General features: G+C 43.8%; 1 protein-coding gene across 2 annotated transcripts; it reads left to right on the top strand.

Annotated features, from left to right (window-relative positions):
• Nucleotides 1-643: 643 nt before the first annotated feature.
• On the top strand, nt 644-14,703 carry NPHS2 (NPHS2 stomatin family member, podocin; the record flags this gene model as incomplete). Of its 2 annotated transcripts, XM_080921075.1 has the most annotated exons (8): nt 644-917; nt 2,834-2,937; nt 6,002-6,074; nt 7,920-8,002; nt 9,597-9,800; nt 11,401-11,456; nt 13,515-13,593; nt 14,425-14,703. In XM_080921075.1, 8 exons carry the CDS (start codon nt 644-646, stop codon nt 14,701-14,703), a joined length of 1,152 nt encoding a protein of 383 aa, XP_080777201.1. The 2 variants fall into 2 exon arrangements, with proteins under 2 accessions (XP_080777201.1, XP_080777202.1); XM_080921076.1 differs by lacking the exon at nt 9,597-9,800.
• Nucleotides 14,704-18,280: the final 3,577 nt, after the last annotated feature.

Here is an 18,280-nt window from a genome sequence, read left to right as displayed (position 1 = left end):
GAAAACTGTTTTCAAGATCAATTTATTTCAGGGTCTCATCACTAAACACAGTTTTTTTCTAAACACAGTTTTCAAGAAGAAAGGTGGGAGTAAAATTGTAAAGTTTGCCTTAAAAGTTATCTAGACACACTTCTGTTTCAGACAAACAATGGGATACAAGAGAAATCCATGGACAAGTCAAGTTCCTCCAGCAAAGGGTGAGGCAGCCCTGGGTTTGCCATTGAAGGCAGTTTGACCGGTGAACTGTGAAAACCCTGAACTCCAGAAAGTATGGCAACAGGGTCTGGGAGAGAAAAGCGGACCTTTCTAAACACAGAAATTAAAGCAGATCCCCTAGTACCCCGTGACTTAGTTCACACCACCGTTAGCCACCTAAGCAGAGTCTGCTGTGGTCTTCCACAAAGCAATCTGAGTGCACTGGGACCTGGGTCCCACCCAGGTCCTCCGAGAGCATCACACCCTGTCCGCTGTCTTCATCCAGACCCTCTAAGGAACAGTAGCAGGTGTGGGTATGGACACCTCAGGCCCCGCCCTCCGCACCTCCCTCTGGCAGCAAGGTCCTTAGGGTCCTGGGTCAGCCCTTCAGAAAACTGGAGCTGCGACTCTGCCAGCAGCTCTGGGGGGCGTGCTCGCAGCTTTGAGAATGGACAGCAGGGCGCGGAGCTCTTCCAGAGAGGCCCATGGGAGAGGTGGCAGGTCCTCCTCTAGGGATGACAAGAAGGCAAAGGCCAGGAGGGGCAGCAGAGGCCGCGCACGCCCGGATGTTGGAGCAGAGCGGCAGAGCACTGGGCGGACCGGGACCCGGGAAGAGCCCCGAGCTCCCGCTGCCACAGTAGTGGATGTGGACGAGGTTCGGGGCCCTGGTGAGGAGGGCACAGAAGTGGTGGCGCTGCTGGAGAGCGAGCGACCAGAGGAAGGTATGAAAGGTAGATCCGGATCCGATAAGAGGAAGGTATGGCTAGAGATGTCAGACTAGTGCAATGAGTTGCCCCACTGTGACAAAGCCAGACAGATGCATGCTGGGGGGTGGGGGTGGGGGAGGGGGCGTGGGGAAGGTATGAGTTAGGCAGTTACCTAGTGATGAAGACCAAAGTGCATCAGATGAAATACAAATAGAAACATCAGCTAATACTTTGTTCCTATACGGGATCCAACAACTGCAACTGTGGCTCATGGACCTGTGGACGCAGTACTTTATGACGGCTCTGAGCAACAACCATGTGTCTCTTCTTCCCGGTCTCGCCCATCAATCCTAACTCTAAGAGCATTTTAACCTTTCTTTGGACTGACTTCCCCCACCAACCCCCCAAACCTCAAAGGCAGCAGAGCCTAGTCAAAGAGCCAGATCTATGTTTAGAGCTCAGCCTAGCCACTTGCCTGAAATATGACCACAGAAAGAGCCGTCATATGGACTACAATATATGTTTCATGGGGTAGATGTGAGACTAAAATAAGCCTTCCAGTGCCCTTTGCACAATCTCAGCTACATCCTTGCAAGCTAAAAAAGAACACTCTTGCATCACAGCAGAGGATGGGAAGAAAGGCGTCCCTTTTACCTCCATGGCTGCCACATGCTCAGGGGGAAAGGTACCCACCTCCAGCCTTTTTTATAACAAGTGTAAGAAAGAAAGTCATTATGCCCAAATTGAAGACATTGCTAGCATATGTCTGAGGAAAGTAAGGAACAGCATATCATGCTGCTGTCTGCTGGCTACGTGGAGAGTCAGCATTTCCTAGTTACCAGCCATGCAGTTTATGCTGGATCATAGAAAGCTGCTGTTTGTGGACATCGGCAGTTGGGTTATTGTGTAGATGTGCCCTGATGCAGGCTTTTTGCCTGACACCCCTCTGGTCCTTAGGAGAGGTCATTGGGTTCAGTGCTATAGAAATGCAAGTTAGTATGTGCCAGATCACAGCAGGGAAGTAGGCAAGGGAGGGAGCCCTGTCTGTGGCGCCCTTTCTGTGTGGCAGGCACACACTGGGTGCTTTGGTTTTGAGTTGTTTAGTTACATATCACAGATGAGAGAAAAGGCAGAACTTACTAGAGGAACAGGATTAATGGGATGGGGGGTGGTCTGGTTGATGCTAGAAAGATAGAAAAGCAGGTTCTCAGTCCAAACAGTGGGTGATCTTAACTGTCCCAACCAAGCTCTGAACGCCTAGATGTTCTCTGAGGAGTCTGATAGTGAGTATCATGGATGTGAAGCACCCCAGTCCCATATCACCTGTTAACAGATACAGCCTAATGCTATGCTGAATAGGTTACTCCAAAGACTGCATACCGCTTTAATCCATGAAAGGGACTCTAAAGGAAGAAAGTCAGACATGGTGGGCAGTACCAGGAACTTGTAGACACTTCACTCAGTAAAACCTCAGACATGTCAAGCCTAGCCGGCATCTTTATATGTATATGCTGTTTCACCCTTGAACTGACATATCAGACACAGCTCATGAGTTAGCTACTGTGAGATTGTAACCAACCAACATCCATCATATATATATAGGTGGGGAAATTGGGTTTTCAAAAGGTCCTGAGCCCTGCTTAAAAGTCATCCATGGACATCTGAAATGAGTGGAACCGGAACCAACCAGTCCCCCTGGCCTTCCGGTCCCCCAGTTCTCCTAGCCTGTCCAGCTTACTCCACCTCCCATTGGCTCACACAATTCCTTACACAGAAAATACCCCAGACCTTGGAACTCTGATCATTTGGATGCCTGACTCATTACAGCTTTCTCAGACATGTCTCCAAACAGCTCTGACTCTTATGCTAAGCTCTAGACTGACAAATGCTGCTCAGTGCATACGTGATGCTTAACATCATTGCTTCCCTAGGGATCAAACCTTCTGGATTAGGGGCCTGCGAATGGCTTCTTGTCCTTGCCTCCCTGATCTTCATCATCATCACATTCCCCCTGTCCATCTGGTTCTGCATAAAGGTGAGTTTCTACACAAACCACGAGATGGTTTTCTGTTGTCTCTCATAGACAAAGCAGGCTATTCTCAGTCTGTGCTTGATACTTACCTACCTTCCAAGAGAACTCTTCTTCCTTCAAGACCTGGCTCAGTGTAACCCTGAAGCTTTTTCATTCTCCCAACCTGCCATTTCCTGCCCTGTGCTGCTAGGGTCCCATGTGTATAATGTTGGTATAGGTCTTCTGTCATGACTAGGACAACATGTTAGCAAATTGTGTGTGTGTGTGTCTTTGTCTGTCTGTCTCTGTGTGTAAGGACACACACACACACACACACACACATCTTGGATCAGGTCATCTATTTAAACACTACAGGGAACTATCTCAGCTGGCTTCTGTAGACCAGGAGAGAAAAATAACTTTGGTCCACAAGTGTTTTAATAATCAGTGTAACCCCAGTAGTGAATGAAGAACTGGGTCTGCTCAGGAAGCACATCTAAGATGAAATTAGAAGTTTGCTTCATAGGAGTGCCATAGTGGGCAGAGATGGTCAGGCCCCAGTACGCCTGCCCTCCACCTTTCTACATCGGCTAAAGCTGTCAGGGAAAAGTGAGGTTATGGCTGCACACACAGATGCAATTAAGGCTGATGTTGCTCACATTCCTCACAGGATCAGTGGCGTTGACAAACCCTTCCCCTACTTTTCACACTAGAGTGTACTGGCTTGGATTGCGTGACCTCTTTTTTCATTGATTAAATTTTTTGCGTGGTGTTTGGTCTTTATTCTATACTGTTAGGATGTACTATGTTTGTTCATTTTAGGTTGTTAAAAATCCAACTTGGGGAGCTTTGGTGAGAGTTCAGTTGCTGACGTGCTTACTGCCCGAGTTTGCAGACCTGAGATTGATCCACAGAACCCATGCTAAAAGACAAACAAACACAGGCACTATAGTGCACACTTGTGCTTCTCTAGCACTAGGAAGGGGTCTTAGTTGGGTTTTCTATGGCTAAGGCATCGTGTCCAAAAGCAGCTGGGAGGAGAGAAAATCTCACTTAGGCTTCCATATGACAGTGCGTCTTTGAAGGCAGTCAGGACAGTAACTTGAACAGAGCAGGAACCTGGAGGCAGGAGCTGAAGAGGTGCTGCTTACTGTATTGTTCCTGTAGCTTACCTAGTTTGCTTTCTTATAGCTCCCAAGATCACCAGTCCAGGGGTAGCACTGCTCACAGTACTGGACCCTCCCACATCTTCATTAAGAACATGGACCACAGGCTTGTGTTCAGGCCAATACACTAAGGGCATTTTCTAAGTTGAAGTTTCCTTTTCCCATATGACCCTGGCTTATATTGAGTAGATCTAAAACTAGCCATCATGGAGATGAAGACAAGTGACTTCGTCATCTAGCCTAGCCTGGTGAGCTCCAGACCAATGAGAAACGATTAAAAACAAAATGGATGGTGACTAAATAACAACAGCCAAGGTTGTCCTTTATCCAATGGTCTCCACATCCACATTTTTTCCTACACACACACACACACACACACACACACACACACACACCACACATACCACATACACACATACCCCACACACAAACACCCCCCCACACACACCACTTGGTTGTAATGTGAAATCCTTTTATATGTTTCTAGTTGTAGGCTACTGGTTTTGTTTAGAATATTTTTTGCCTGTATACTCATAAGAGAGATGGTTGTATAGTTTTCTTATGGTACCTGTGTCTTCACTTGGCTTATCTTGGCTATTGTTATAATGCTGAAATGAACATGCTACTGTGTACCTCTTCAAGACACTGATAATTGTCCCAGCTCTTGTTGGCAGGAGTGGGAGGATCTCTGTGAGTTCAAGGCCACTCTGGTCTATTTAGCAAGTTCTAGACTAGCCAGGACTACACAGTGAGACCCTGTCTCAAAATATATATATATACTGACTTCATTTTCTTTATATATATTTTCTTATGGATTACTAGTGATAGGTTTTTATTTTATTTTACTTTACTTTTTGAAAATATTCATACTGTTTTCCGTAAACGGGGACCAGTTTATGTCCCTGGCAGCAGGAAGTTTAAATTAATGTAGGATCTGTATGCCTTCAGTTTTCTATCTTTCTCAGTCAGGTTGGGTAGTTTGTGTCTCTCTCAGCTAGTTTGTTGGCATACAATTGCTTCATATCACAGTTTCATCAATACAGCCAATGTCCTGTCTCACTGGTATCTACATTTACTGTGTATAGATTTTAGACTGTTAAATGTTAGAAATCTGCCGTGGTGTGTGTGTGTGTGTGTGTGTGTGTGTGTGTGTGTGTGTGCGCGTGTGTGTGTGTGTGTGTGTGTGCGTGTGTGTGTGCGTGTGTGTGTGTGTGTGTGTGTGTGTGATGGGGAACCACTTGCCTCAGTGAACAGGTAAAAGTCAGAGGAGAACCTTGGGTGTCCTTATTTTCCTCTGTTTGAGATGGGTCTCTTGTATATCAGGCTAACCGGCCCACAGACTTCTTGGGCTTCATCAGTCTATGCCCCCAGTTCACTGTAGGAGCACTTGGGTTATAGACATACATGCACTACCATGTTCAGCTTGACACGGGTCCTACATGTTCAAATTTGGGTTCTTACTACACTGTACATTGGGCAGTCTCTCCAGTTCCTACCCCCTTTTTGAAACAAAGTCTGTGTAACACTGGCTGTTCTGGAACCTGTGATGTAGACCACACCACACAGGTGTTCCTCCTGCCTCTGCCTCTGTCTCCCCTGAGATATTTGGTATGAAACACCATGCCTGGCCTTGTTCTTGGTTCTCAAAAGATGTTTTGTTTTGAAACAGGGACTCTCTACAGCCCTGGCTATCCTGGAATTCACTATGGAGCCCAGGATGGCATTGAACTCACAATGACCTGCCTGCCTCTGTCTCTGCCTCTGTCTCTGCCTCTGTCTCCCAAGTGCTGGTACGAAAGGTGTGCACCACCATGCCTGGCTAACAAAAGATTTCTGTAACTTAGAATCACTCTCATGCAAAGATCTTTTGAAACCCATTTTCTCCTTTGAAATCATTTAAAAAGCATTGCATTTTCCTTTAGGTTGTGCAGGAGTATGAAAGAGTAATTATATTCCGACTGGGACATCTGCTTCCTGGAAGAGCCAAAGGACCCGGTAAGAATTATCCTCTATGCTCTTTAAAATCCTATCCCATCCCATGAGCTGATGATTTATTTAGTCCATGCATAGCTATAATATATATGTATATACATATACATATATATCAGAATATATTGTTATTTGAATCAATATATTTGTATTTTAATCTGTTAATTATAGGTCAGGTTGTGAAATTATCAGAAAGCATTATTTATAGGTCACAGGTGGCCAAGAGAGATGACGTATGGAGAGAGCCCTATACCAGGGTTAGTCTAGCTGGCACAGCAAGTCATCTTCAGACCCATAGCTAAGGATTGGTCTGAGTACAGTGTGTGGATAGTCAGAATCCTGTGACTTCTCAGAGAAGATCCGAGCTAGTTGTTCAGATTAAGTCACGGAACTCAAAGCAAATTTCAGCATCTAGTAACAAAAATGTATTTAGTTAGGAGAAGGGGCAAAGACTGAATCCTAGTGTCTCCAACAGGGCACTAACTACCAAAGACTAGAGGAATAAGGCATTCCTGATCTCTAGGATCTGAAAACCCACAGCAGGTCCAGCCAGACTACAGGACATATAGATAGAATTATGGTTAGCCTAAGTCTAGTAGTTTGCACTTGGAGATACAAGACAGCCAAGAAGCCATAAGAAAGAGTGAAATCCCACTGTACACATACTGAGGGGGTCTTAGTTCTCAGCCATGCCTGCAAGAACAAGTTAAAAATAAAGACCAGTCTAGGAAACACATGTATTAGAGTTTCAAGATTCAGAATCCAATATACAAGTCCACACAAAATCAAACCAGACTCTAGAGTTCCAGAATGCATTATATCTTGCTATAGCCCTGGTTTTCAGGAACCTTCTCTTTTGGGGCTTAGAAAAGGTTCTGGCTGGTTGCTCCCATACATCCTTGGTACTGTGAGCTGGCACTAGTTTCTACAAAGCTGTGTCTCTTGAAGGGCCTCTATCTTAGTCACCGTTCTGTTGCTGTGAAGAGACACCACGACCAAGCCAACTCTCATAAAGGAAAACACTTAGTTGGGGCTTGCTTATAGTTCTGAGACTTAGTCCATTATCATTATGGTAGGGAGCATGGTATTCAGGCAGACAATGGGGCAGTAGGTTAGAGCTACATCCTAACCCCAATGTCCTCCAAAAAGGCCACACCTCTTAATTCTTCTAATACTCTCAAATAGTGACACTCCCTAGTGACTAGGCATTTATACATATGAGCCTATGGGGGCATTCTTATACAAACTTATCACAGTCCTATAATCACCCAGTGGGCTTTAGGAAACTCAATAAACCAATCTGCAGATGGCGTTTGTATACCATCTGGATAAGTGAGGACTAACTGACCAACAAAAGGTGCTACCTTGATGTTGCTATTCTGGTGATCCTGAGACATCCTCAGAAGTAAAAGAGGTTGTCAGCTCTAAACTGATGACCAGTACATTCTGAATAAAACAATTTAAAAATACAGTACCTAAAAAGCTCAAAGACACATTAAGATTGACATTCATGCATATAAACTTACAGAGATTGGATCTAGTGGACAGACAGATATGTAAGAGATCTGGAAGGGTCGATATGATCTTAAAGTCACCAAGTGATCTAATTTTCTGGAATAATTTTTATTTATACCTGATGTGCTGTACTTAGTCTTAAAATATATCCTCCCTCTTTATCTCCAGAACCATCCCCTGTTGAAAATGAATTACAGGAATCAGTTACAATGAAGAGTTAGTAACAACAAAGCTACCATAGGCTAAGCCAGCGATGCAGCCTGGCTCTGAACAGGTCCTCTCCAGCCGTCTTCACACTTTCTGTTAACTTGCTCCTTCCCTCACTCCTTTTTGTAGGCCTGTTCTTTTTTTTACCCTGCCTGGACACCTATCACAAGGTTGACCTCCGTCTCCAGACCTTGGAAATACCTTTCCATGAGGTAAGCTATCACAGCGCATTTCCTTTCTCTTAGCATTTCCATGGTCTGTCCAAGTCAATCCCCAGGCAAAGTGACTATGCTCAAAAGTAGGAAAGGAAAGGAGAGATGTGGACTGTATCAGAATTAAAAGCATAGTTATTAAAGTAGATGGAGTGAAAGGTAGCCTATGTGATAGGAAAACATTTTCAAATAATTTATGAGTCTAATATATAGGATATAGAGGGAGTTTATTCAAGGCAACACAAACAGCAGAGGCCACAATTTAACTTTAAAAAAAATGAACAAAGGAGAGTGGGAGAGATGGCTCAGTGGCTAAGAGCACTGACTACTCAGGTCCTGAGTTCAATTCCCAGCAACCACATGGTGGCTCACAACCATCTGTAATGAGATCTGATGCCCTCTTCTGGTGTGTCTGAAGACAGCAACAGTGTACTCATATGTATGAAATAAATAAACAAATCTTTAAAAAAAATAACAAAGGAATTAATAGTAGTTAATCTTATGTAGCAACTGGGCTAAGCTGGCCTCGATTATTTGTCCTATACTTAGTTAAACAAAGCTGGATGTTGTTGTGCAGGTATTTGGGGGGATTAGGTTAATATTTAAATCAGCAGAACCTTAATAGATCAGCCTGGATAAGGTGGATGTACTTCATTCAGTCAGTTGAAGGTTTTAAAGAACTGGCTTTGGCTTGAAGAGAAGGAAGTTTTCCTCTAGGAGGCAATATGAATACTTTCCTGGGTCTCCAGACTCAAAATTTTGTCCGTCCCAGCTTCCGTAATCACACAAGCTAATCCTTTAAAAAATAATCTAGCTTTAGCTCTACACACACACACACACACACACACACACACACACACACACACACACACACACTACTGGTTCTGTTGTTCTGGAGAACACAGGCTACCACAGGCTAGATTAGACATCTTTCTAAAGAATGTACATGAAGAACTTGCAGGTATGCATGTGGCCAACAAACTTGTGAAGCTGCCTACAGTGATGGAGTCACCGTCCCACACTGCAGCCAGCAGTGATAGAGTCCAGCTTCCCCACATTCTCTTCAGAGTTTGCCACTGGATTCTCCACCTCTGTTATATTTCCCTGCATTTTGGTTGTGAGCCTAAGCTTTCAAGGCTGGGCCATCTCTCCAGCCCCTGTTACATTTTATTAACGGCAGCCTCCCTAACAAGTATAAAGTGATTGGCAAATCCCAATGATTAGTGATGTTGAGCAACATCCATATTTCTTTATGAGCAATGATGATTCATAAGCCTTTCCCAAATTGTCTCTCACCATGTTTAAAGTTCTTTCCTAGTCTTTCTTTTGGTAAATATAAATGGCCCTCTTAAAGGATACTCACTTTTTGTCCCTCTTTCTCTTCCCAGAGGCAAGCACCACCATGCCAGACTCTTTACCATGCTTGATAAAATCCCCATGCACTAAAAAAAATATTTAGGATAAAGAATCAATCTTCCACTTCTTTTTTATACTATAATATTACTCCTAGAAAATATACTTAGTATAAAATATATTTAGTTCCCCTCTCCCACACAGGAATCCAGCCTGCATTCAAGCTTTTTTCTCCACGTAGGTGGTAACCAAAGATATGTTTGTAATGGAGATCGACGCTGTTTGCTACTACCGCATGGAAAACGCCTCTCTCCTGCTAAACAATCTAGCTCACGTGTCCAAAGCTGTCCAGCTCCTGGTGCAGACCACCATGAAGCGCCTCTTGGCACATCGATCCCTCACTGAAATTCTCCTGGAAAGGAAGAGCATTGCCCAAGATGTAAAGGTACCAAGATGTGTTTAGTGATGAATGGTCATTTGTTAAATTTACCATGTGCATTCAGTTATTTGAGATGCTGTTCCTTGGGGACCAGACAGTCAATGACATCATTAGCCTGGGGTACAGACTTTGCTTCCATCCCTTCCCCAAGGTCATTTTAGTGACCTTCAGCACACTGAAATACCAGCTTAGTAGCGAGTGTTGGAAGCAGTCATGGTGGGAAGGGGTGAGCAGGATGGTTAAAGGCAATGTGCTAGAATGGTTCCCAGATGCTGTCCCATACTGACATTGAGCCACTGAACATGCTCCCCACTGTCTCCTTCCTTGCTCATCCCTGGCCTCTGAGGGATAAAGGCCAGGCCACAGGTGTCCAAGCTCAGTTTTCTTTCTATGAATTATGATTTAAGCACTTATGCATCCGTCTCCCCCAGACTGTGTATTTCATGGACTTGGCATAGTGCAGAATATTTGATGAGCTGAGCAAGAGCACTGTTGTAGCCTCGAACCCAACCACCCTTTCTTTATTGATTCTCAAACTCCCACCTTCTCGGCATCTACCCAGCATGCAACAGGGCTCCAATTTCCTCTTGAGCTGTTCCCTCAGCCTGGAGCTCTTTCCTTCTGTCTATAGGACAAATCTTAGTTGTTCATTACGATGCCACCTCATCTATGGTGTGTTTCTCAGTATTGCTCCCTCAAACTGGTTGGTCCCTCTTAAGATTTGTAATGAACTGAGATTAGTATTTGGCCAGTAAGAAACTATTGGAAGCTTAGTTTGAAAGGAGTCTAGGCCAACATGGAGGGCTCTAAGCCCTGCCCTGTCCTTCACCCATTTCCAGAACTCAGGTAGTTTTTTTTCTCTAGTTCTGCTTCCATCTTTAATCATGTAGGGCATAGAACACTAGGAAGCACAGGATACTATCAGCATTAAGGAAGTAAAAGTACCCTAAAAGTGACAGCCATGTGGTAGGGTCTGAGCCTAGGGGTGTGGATTATTTAAGGGGTTCATTTTAGAACAAACAGAAAACTACAATACCATCTGTACTAGTTCCCTATCACTCACTAACAAATTCCCCCAAGCCTGGTGGCTCAAAACAACACGAGCTTACCGTACTCTTTTGTAGTCCTGAAGATCAGAGTGCAGAATCATGTTTGCTGGGCTCAAGTCAAGGCATGAGCTTGGCAGATACTCATGAAGGCTGATATAGAATCCACAGCCTTCTGAGACTGTGGATTGCCTGCATTCTTCCTCTGCCTTCATAGAGCACCAGCCCTGTGCTCCCCCCATCACCTTGTCTTCCAAAGTCAAGTCCTCTCTCAAATGAACACCCTTGTGGTTATGTCCTTCATGAACTTTTGATTTAATCACATCCTAAATCGCATCCTAAAGTTCTCACAGCAATCACAGGTCCTAGGGACATAAGCATCTTTGGGAGCTGTTATTCAGGCTCCTACATCATCTTTAGCTCCACGGTGGTTAGTTAACAGCACTGTGCAAGTTAAATGTTTCTGTACCAGGCACTGTGGCATTGAAAAGCAGTGTCCTATGGAAGGACATCCCCGGGGTAGGCAGGTCTCACTGGCATCTCGGCTCTTTCCCCCACAGGCTGCCTTGGACTCAGTGACCTGTATCTGGGGCATCAAAGTGGACAGAACTGAAATGTAGGTAGGAAAATAACCAACAAGAATGATATTTTGAAAAGCATTTCTAATACTGTGGCCACATCGATATTAGAGAAAAATAACCTGTCATCTCATAGCCAAGATGCAACCTCTCGACATCTAGGCAGACTATCCTCGTGGTTTCCAATTATGCAGGAAGGGGTCTTTCTACTGTGAAACTTAGCATTTTAACCATGTTTTTGTATTAGCTTAGTGTTTTTTATCCTGAGTTTTTTATGTAACTCCACATTTACATCACCGCCCCAAAACCTGTGAGCGAGAACTCTCCAGCCCCCCTCACCTCAGCCCTGCATTTCCCTTCAGTGGATGTGCCTGTTATTCTGGACATTTCACAGAAATGGAGGCATAGCATAAAGAACTTTATCTGGCTTCTTTTCACTTAGCATAAATTTTCAAGTTCCGCCTGTGGCGTGGCATGCACAGTATTTTATTCTATTTTATAGCCAAATATTATTTTGCTGTATGACCATACAAAATTTTGTTTTTACATTCCTCAGTGTAAAAACAACTTTAGGTTTGTTATGGAAAGCACTGTAATGAAATTTTACTCATGTGTTTTTTATGCAGAATATTAAAATGTTCTCATTCATTCAATCCTTCTCTCAAAATCAATATTTTTTATAAACCTAAATGAATTCTTCTGACCTTTGTTTTTAATTGTATGGCTCTTCAAAGTTGTTTTTCATTATCCAAATTTAATAGATTGGATTTATGTGAGATCTTAAGTGAAAAAGATGATCACAAATTTTGAACATAAAATATGGGCTGTCTATTTAGAATGTCATAGCCCCATGCAGCCTTCATAGTGGCCACACCTACACTTGGGGCACTGACCCCAGATGTGTTCTTCCCTGACTAACTCCCATGTCAGAACTGTAGGAACAGCTTTATCTGTTCATTCAGAACTTGCTATTTAAAGCTGGAGAGATGGATTGATGATTTAGGAAAACTGTTTTCTGTGGGGCAGTTGGTGGGTGGTGAAGAGTACCCCGGTTCTCAGTCGAGATAAATGAAACCCTGGAAGACCCCAAGGGATGGCAGGCGTTTCCTAGTTTCCCAGGAAACCAGACTCCTTCATGCAGCAAGACCCTTCTCCACAGGTGAGGACATGACCACACTCAAGACAGAAGCAGGACCACACCCCCAAATATGTAGACAAGGTATTCCCAAGTCCTCAGACCAAGCTAATAGGAAGCAACTGTTGTCAGACTCTGAACCATCCCCAAAACTAAATAGGGCGACTGTCCAAAAGTAAAGGTGTGCAAGAACCAGTCCATCGTCTGAGAGCTCTGTCATAAGAGCTGCTAACACTGTCATTTGGGAAGAGATTTCCTCTCCCAAGCTTCTCCTGCACCCTGCCACCAGAATCCCCCACCAGCTTAGCCTGTCCTGGCATCTCAGGGCAGCGGTGGAACAGGGCAACACTAGCAATGGAAATGGCGGAACTGGTTTCCCCTTCCCTGCAGGAGGCTTTCCCTCTTCACCTGAACCTGCACGTGCCTAGCAGGACCCAGCAGCAGAGGTGGCAGAAGCCACTCTCGTCCCCAAGCAGAGATCTCTGTGTGGGACTTCCGGCACCTAGCCTGGCCCCACATCCCACAATCTACTCTTCCAGTGGAACCTAGGTTTGGTTCTTAGCACCCATTGGTTAGCTCACAACCATCTATAATTTCAGTTGCCCTCTTCTGGCCTCCATGGGTGATAGCCATGTATATGGTGCACAGATATGCATGTAGTTAAAATACCCATACCCACAAAATATAAATCTTTATATTAAAAGTTGCTATTTGTACTGATGTGGAGAGGGTTATTAGGAGAGGGAGTGCCTTCATGAAAGCAAGTAGAGGAGGAGGGAAATGGGAGGCTAAAGGGGATAACATTTGAAATATAGAGAATATCCAATGAAATATTTTTTTAAAAAGAGTAAATAAAAAATGCTATTGCTGAAACAACCATGAGCAGGGGCAAGTCTGTTAGAATGCTCTGGCTGCTAAGATCAGGGTGCACACCTTTATTATCTTATTTATTCTTTTTCAGTAAAGATGTAAGGCTGCCAGTTGGGCTTCAGCACTCTCTGGCTGTGGAAGCTGAGGCACAAAGACAGGCCAAAGTGCGGGTGAGCTATTGCTAAGCACTCCATCCTCCTGCCTATTCCTTTGGAGGTTGTCTGAGAACCCAGTGGTCCACACTGGTCCGGGAACTGAGTGGGATCTGGCTATGTTCTCACCACTGTTGATAGTGTGTTCACAGGACTGACCATGCAGTTCCTTGATCTCTTCCCAAATTTTCTGCTAACATGTTCTCTCCTCTTCTGCTTTTACCTTCTCTCCTTCTGCTCTGGTCCCAGGATTGTTCCTAGATAACCAAGGTCCCTGTCATTCCTAATAAAGGGATGAAGAGAGGCAGATTCCTCTCAAATAAATGAGTTGGTGAAGAAAAAGACTGTAACTGCATAGGAGAATCAATAACAAAAACCTTTAAGACAAGGGAGAATGGTGGCCGTAAAAGGCACACTTACATCTCGATCTCTGAACCAGCTGTCTGCCTAATGTTGAGTGGCCTCTGTGAGAGGGTGCTGAGAGCCTTCTGCTCTGAAATGCTTTACCCATTCTTTTTGACCAAGTTGTAATTCCATGTCTATCCCTGGAACTCTGACACACTTACCTCACTCGGCAATCAGATCCTCCTAAGTTATCAAGCCCAGCACACAAATTCCCCTAAACTCTATCTATGCTCTTCAGGACCCATAACTAAACCCACCTGATATTTTGACTGCTAGTTTCATCTGCTCCCCACTGCCTCACAATTCATCAGGAAGAGGCTGAGTCCACTGCCCCAAGTCTCACGATGCCTGGCACAGAGTAGGTATGTGGGCCCGTAAAATAAAACAGAGTGGTCACGTTGTGGGTTTTTTTTTTGTGTGTGTGTGTGTGTGTGTGTTCTGTAGGTGATTGCTGCAGAGGGGGAAAGGGCTGCTTCTGAGTCCCTGAGGATGGCGGCTGAGATTCTGTCAGGCACCCCAGCTGCTGTCCAGCTTCGATACCTGCACACTCTTCAGTCATTGTCCACAGAGAAGCCATCCACTGTGGTTTTGCCTTTACCGTTTGACATGCTAAGCCTTCTGTCCTCTCCCAGCAACAGAGCACAAGGAAGCATCAACTACCCAAATTCTCCCAAACCTGTTGAACCACTAAATCCCAAAAGGAAGGACTCTCCTATGTTATAGGGGTGAATGAGCAAAAGTAACGGAAATCTGCCATATAAAGCCATTTCCCTCAGTGAGGCATTTGGCACATATCTCCCCACCCCAGCCCTGCACTTGGTTGCCAAATAAAATGAATGGCTTTTGAGTGTATAATGTTACAAGATGACCACATGCATGAGAACACAACGAAATGACAATGGCAGAGAAGACATCCAACCACACAGTGGGCCATATCATTATTAATTACAGGAAAGAGATTTAGAATTTTGAATTGACATGTGGCTTAATTTTGATTTCTGAAGACTTAATTCAAGTACCCTCCAGTGCATTTCCTGACTCCTTAAGCACGGCCTTCACGGACCCTACACCCTTTTCTTCGAGTGCCTGTCAGTGTGCTTTTCATACCAAGTAGGAAGCCTGGGCTTATGATACAGGCCTCTCCCCTTTCCACATTCTTCCAGACTCCCACAGAAAAAGTCTATTAAGCTCTACTGCTGGCTTTTAACAACTTTTCTAGCCTAAAATTCCAAACTCTCTCAAAAAGTAGTCCAAAGGCATAAAAGCCTCATGGTCAGGCATGTTGTAGCGACAGCCCACTTCCCCATCAGCAATTCTGTTCTACTTTTCATTTCTGTTGTTATGTTAAAAATATTCCAGCAACAGGAAACTTAAAGGGAAGAGTTTATTTTAGCACAATTCCAGATTACAGTCTGTCACTGTGGAGACATTAAGGCAGGAACTTGAAGCAACTCTCAGTCACTTCATATGTGGAAATGCAAGTAAGAACCTGAAGCAACTGCTCATGTCATAATTGAGTGCAGAAAGCAATGAATACATGATTCTTAGTTGTTTAAGTTCAGCTCAGTTTATCCACTCATCCAGTTCAGGGCTCCCCTACCTAGGGAGTGCTGCCACCCACTGTGGGCTAGATCTAAAGACTAACTTAAAAATAGTCTCTTTACAGACATGCCGACAGGACAAACTAATATAGATAATACTTCATTAGTCTCTTCTGGGGTTATTCTAGGCTGTATCAAGTTGGCAAACAAAAATAACCTTCATGTCTACAAAACAATACCCTGTCTCAAAGCTAATAACAAAAATTGAGTCATTTAGTCAGTGCTTCAAAAAGTAACTAAAGCTTAGACTAGTGGTTCTCAAGCTTCCTAATTCCTGGACAGTCATGTTATGGTAACCCCAACCATAAAGCTATTTTCATTGCTACTTCATAACTGTAATTTTGCAGAATTTTTATACCAAGTCCTAATTCCTTGCTGTCATGTACAATATTCTACAATGTATACAACTATCTATTAAGTTATGCTGATAATCAGCCAAGGATATGTATCAGGATCGTATCCTTTATGTGATACAGATCTTGTAGATAGAAGAGTTACTACTGATAGTAGGGAATGACAGGGCACAGAGAGGACAGATATGGACACTTTCATACTCTAATACAAAGACACACATGTACTCAATATTGTTACACTCTTCACGTGCATAGAGTTGATAGCCTAGCATATACACACTAATGGTTTGTTCTAAGTTAACACCTTCCACAGCCTAGGTGCTCCTGGAGGAGAACACTGTTGATATCAACCGGAACTAACTTGCCTTAGAGTTTAATGAGTATATGGGCCCAAACATCTACACCAAGAAGGGAAAAACAAGGAATGATAGGAAAAGAAGACAGACATCATCATATGTCTCAAAAAACCATGGCTGACCTCTTGACCCGAGGGGGAAGACTGAGTCTGGCATGATGACTGACTGACTTTTGTTCCCTACCATCTCTACCTCTCCCTATATCATCTGCTGGAGACCATGATGATGGTTTGAGATGGTAATCTGCTGTCATATTGGGTTGCTTGCTCACTGAATAAAGTACAGTTTTATGATTCATCTTGTTTCTGCATTTGACTTCTGTGACAGGCAACACAAACCAACTTCCATTTCTACCAGGAAGTGGTGAGTTAAGGACTGTTAAGCCTAGCTGGAGGAAGTGGGTAGATGAGGTCATATTTTTGAAGGGCTTATTTTGTCTCTGATTCCTTCCAGTTATTCTCTGCTCCCTATTCATCACAAGATAAAGTTTCTAGCATATGATCCCACCACCATGATAATCTGCCTCACCTCAAGGCCAGATAGATCAGCCAGCCTCAGACTGAAACCAAGAGGGAAAAAAAGTCTTCCTGATAAGTTGTTTTTTTATCAATTATTTGTCATAGTCACAAGGTAACTAGTCAGTTTATTCTCTCCTAGAGATGAGGTCACATGGGTGTGTCTTTCTGTCTGATAGTCTGCCTTTATACAAGTGGCTTCAATAGTCTGATGCCAGAGATGGAAAACAAAGTGTCCTTTCAACATTGCTTAGGGAACTCAAGAAAGTACAGCAATCTGAAAGACTGTAAAACCTCCCATAAAACATATGTTTTGTTAACTTTAGTTGTCAACTTTGCACTTCCTAGAGTTAGCAAAGGGAGTCTGAACTGAGGGACTGCCCAGATCAGATTGATGGGTGTGTGTCTGTGGGGTTGACTTGATACCTTGTCTGCTGTGGGCGCAACTTACAGTTTGCTTTTGGTCAGTGTTTTACCATAACAGAAAGGAAACCAGAACAGATCCTTAGAATATCCATGGTGTGACCTATGACCATGAGACAGACTTTCTGTCTCTTGGGAACCTGGAACCTTGGCAGGACAAGACAAAGATGAAAGAAATGCAGTGACACAGTAAAGCAATCATTACACTAGAGATCTTCCAAAGGTGCTTGGTTGCTGTCTAGTCCCAGCTTGGCTTTTAAAGATTTTGATTCTCTGAGCTCCCCCAAATTCTTCCAATAAATTATCCTGTAAAAGTGGGTTTCTGCAATTTACAACCAACTAATAAAGTACTGAATACCAAACATGTCATTATAATCAGGGTAGCAGTAGACATGGAAGTTAGAGACAGTACCTTCTATCTGATGTACTTGATATGATTTGACACATTCTGTGGGACAAGGCTCTTGTGCTCATTGATGGGATATACTAATTTGTATGAGAATGTCCACTCATCCCTATGGAGTAGAAAAATCAATAAAAAGTATCCCATAAATGTATGAAAATTAAAAGTCCCTAACTTTGCCAGTGTCATTGAGGAATGTCTTTTGGAAGCAGGAAAGCAGGGCTGTGACCTACCATGAGCAAGAACTGTGGCATTGGCTGTCAGCTGGGCCATGAGTATACCCAACTGCCTGAAGAATTTCATGTTTTCTTTCCTATAAACACAATGTGCAATTGACTCTGTCCAGTTGGCATAGGTAACTCATAAGCAATGTTGAACCCATCCCTCAAGACTGCCCAGGGATTCAATGTAAATAAAGCTGGGAATTCTGGAGTTAGTGGTTTTTTTAATCTGAAAGCTCAAGCAAAGGTCTGAAGTCTAGGAGAGAAAGCCAAAGGAACACCAGCCATATAGAACCAAAGCAAATGTAGCAACATTTCCAGTGACCACTGAGGCCAGAAGATACACAAACCCAAGCAGGTCAGAAGCAGTGAGTAGGGGGGAGCCCTATCCACACCTGGACAGAGGTGGGGACATGAAAAGAGCAGAT

This window comes from Micromys minutus (assembly GCF_963924665.1).
Source record: "Micromys minutus genome assembly, chromosome: 1".
In the NCBI taxonomy this organism is placed as follows: domain Eukaryota; kingdom Metazoa; phylum Chordata; class Mammalia; order Rodentia; family Muridae; genus Micromys; species Micromys minutus.
The sequence above is the reverse complement of the archived record's forward strand: the minus strand, read 5'-3'. Positions and strand labels throughout refer to the sequence as shown.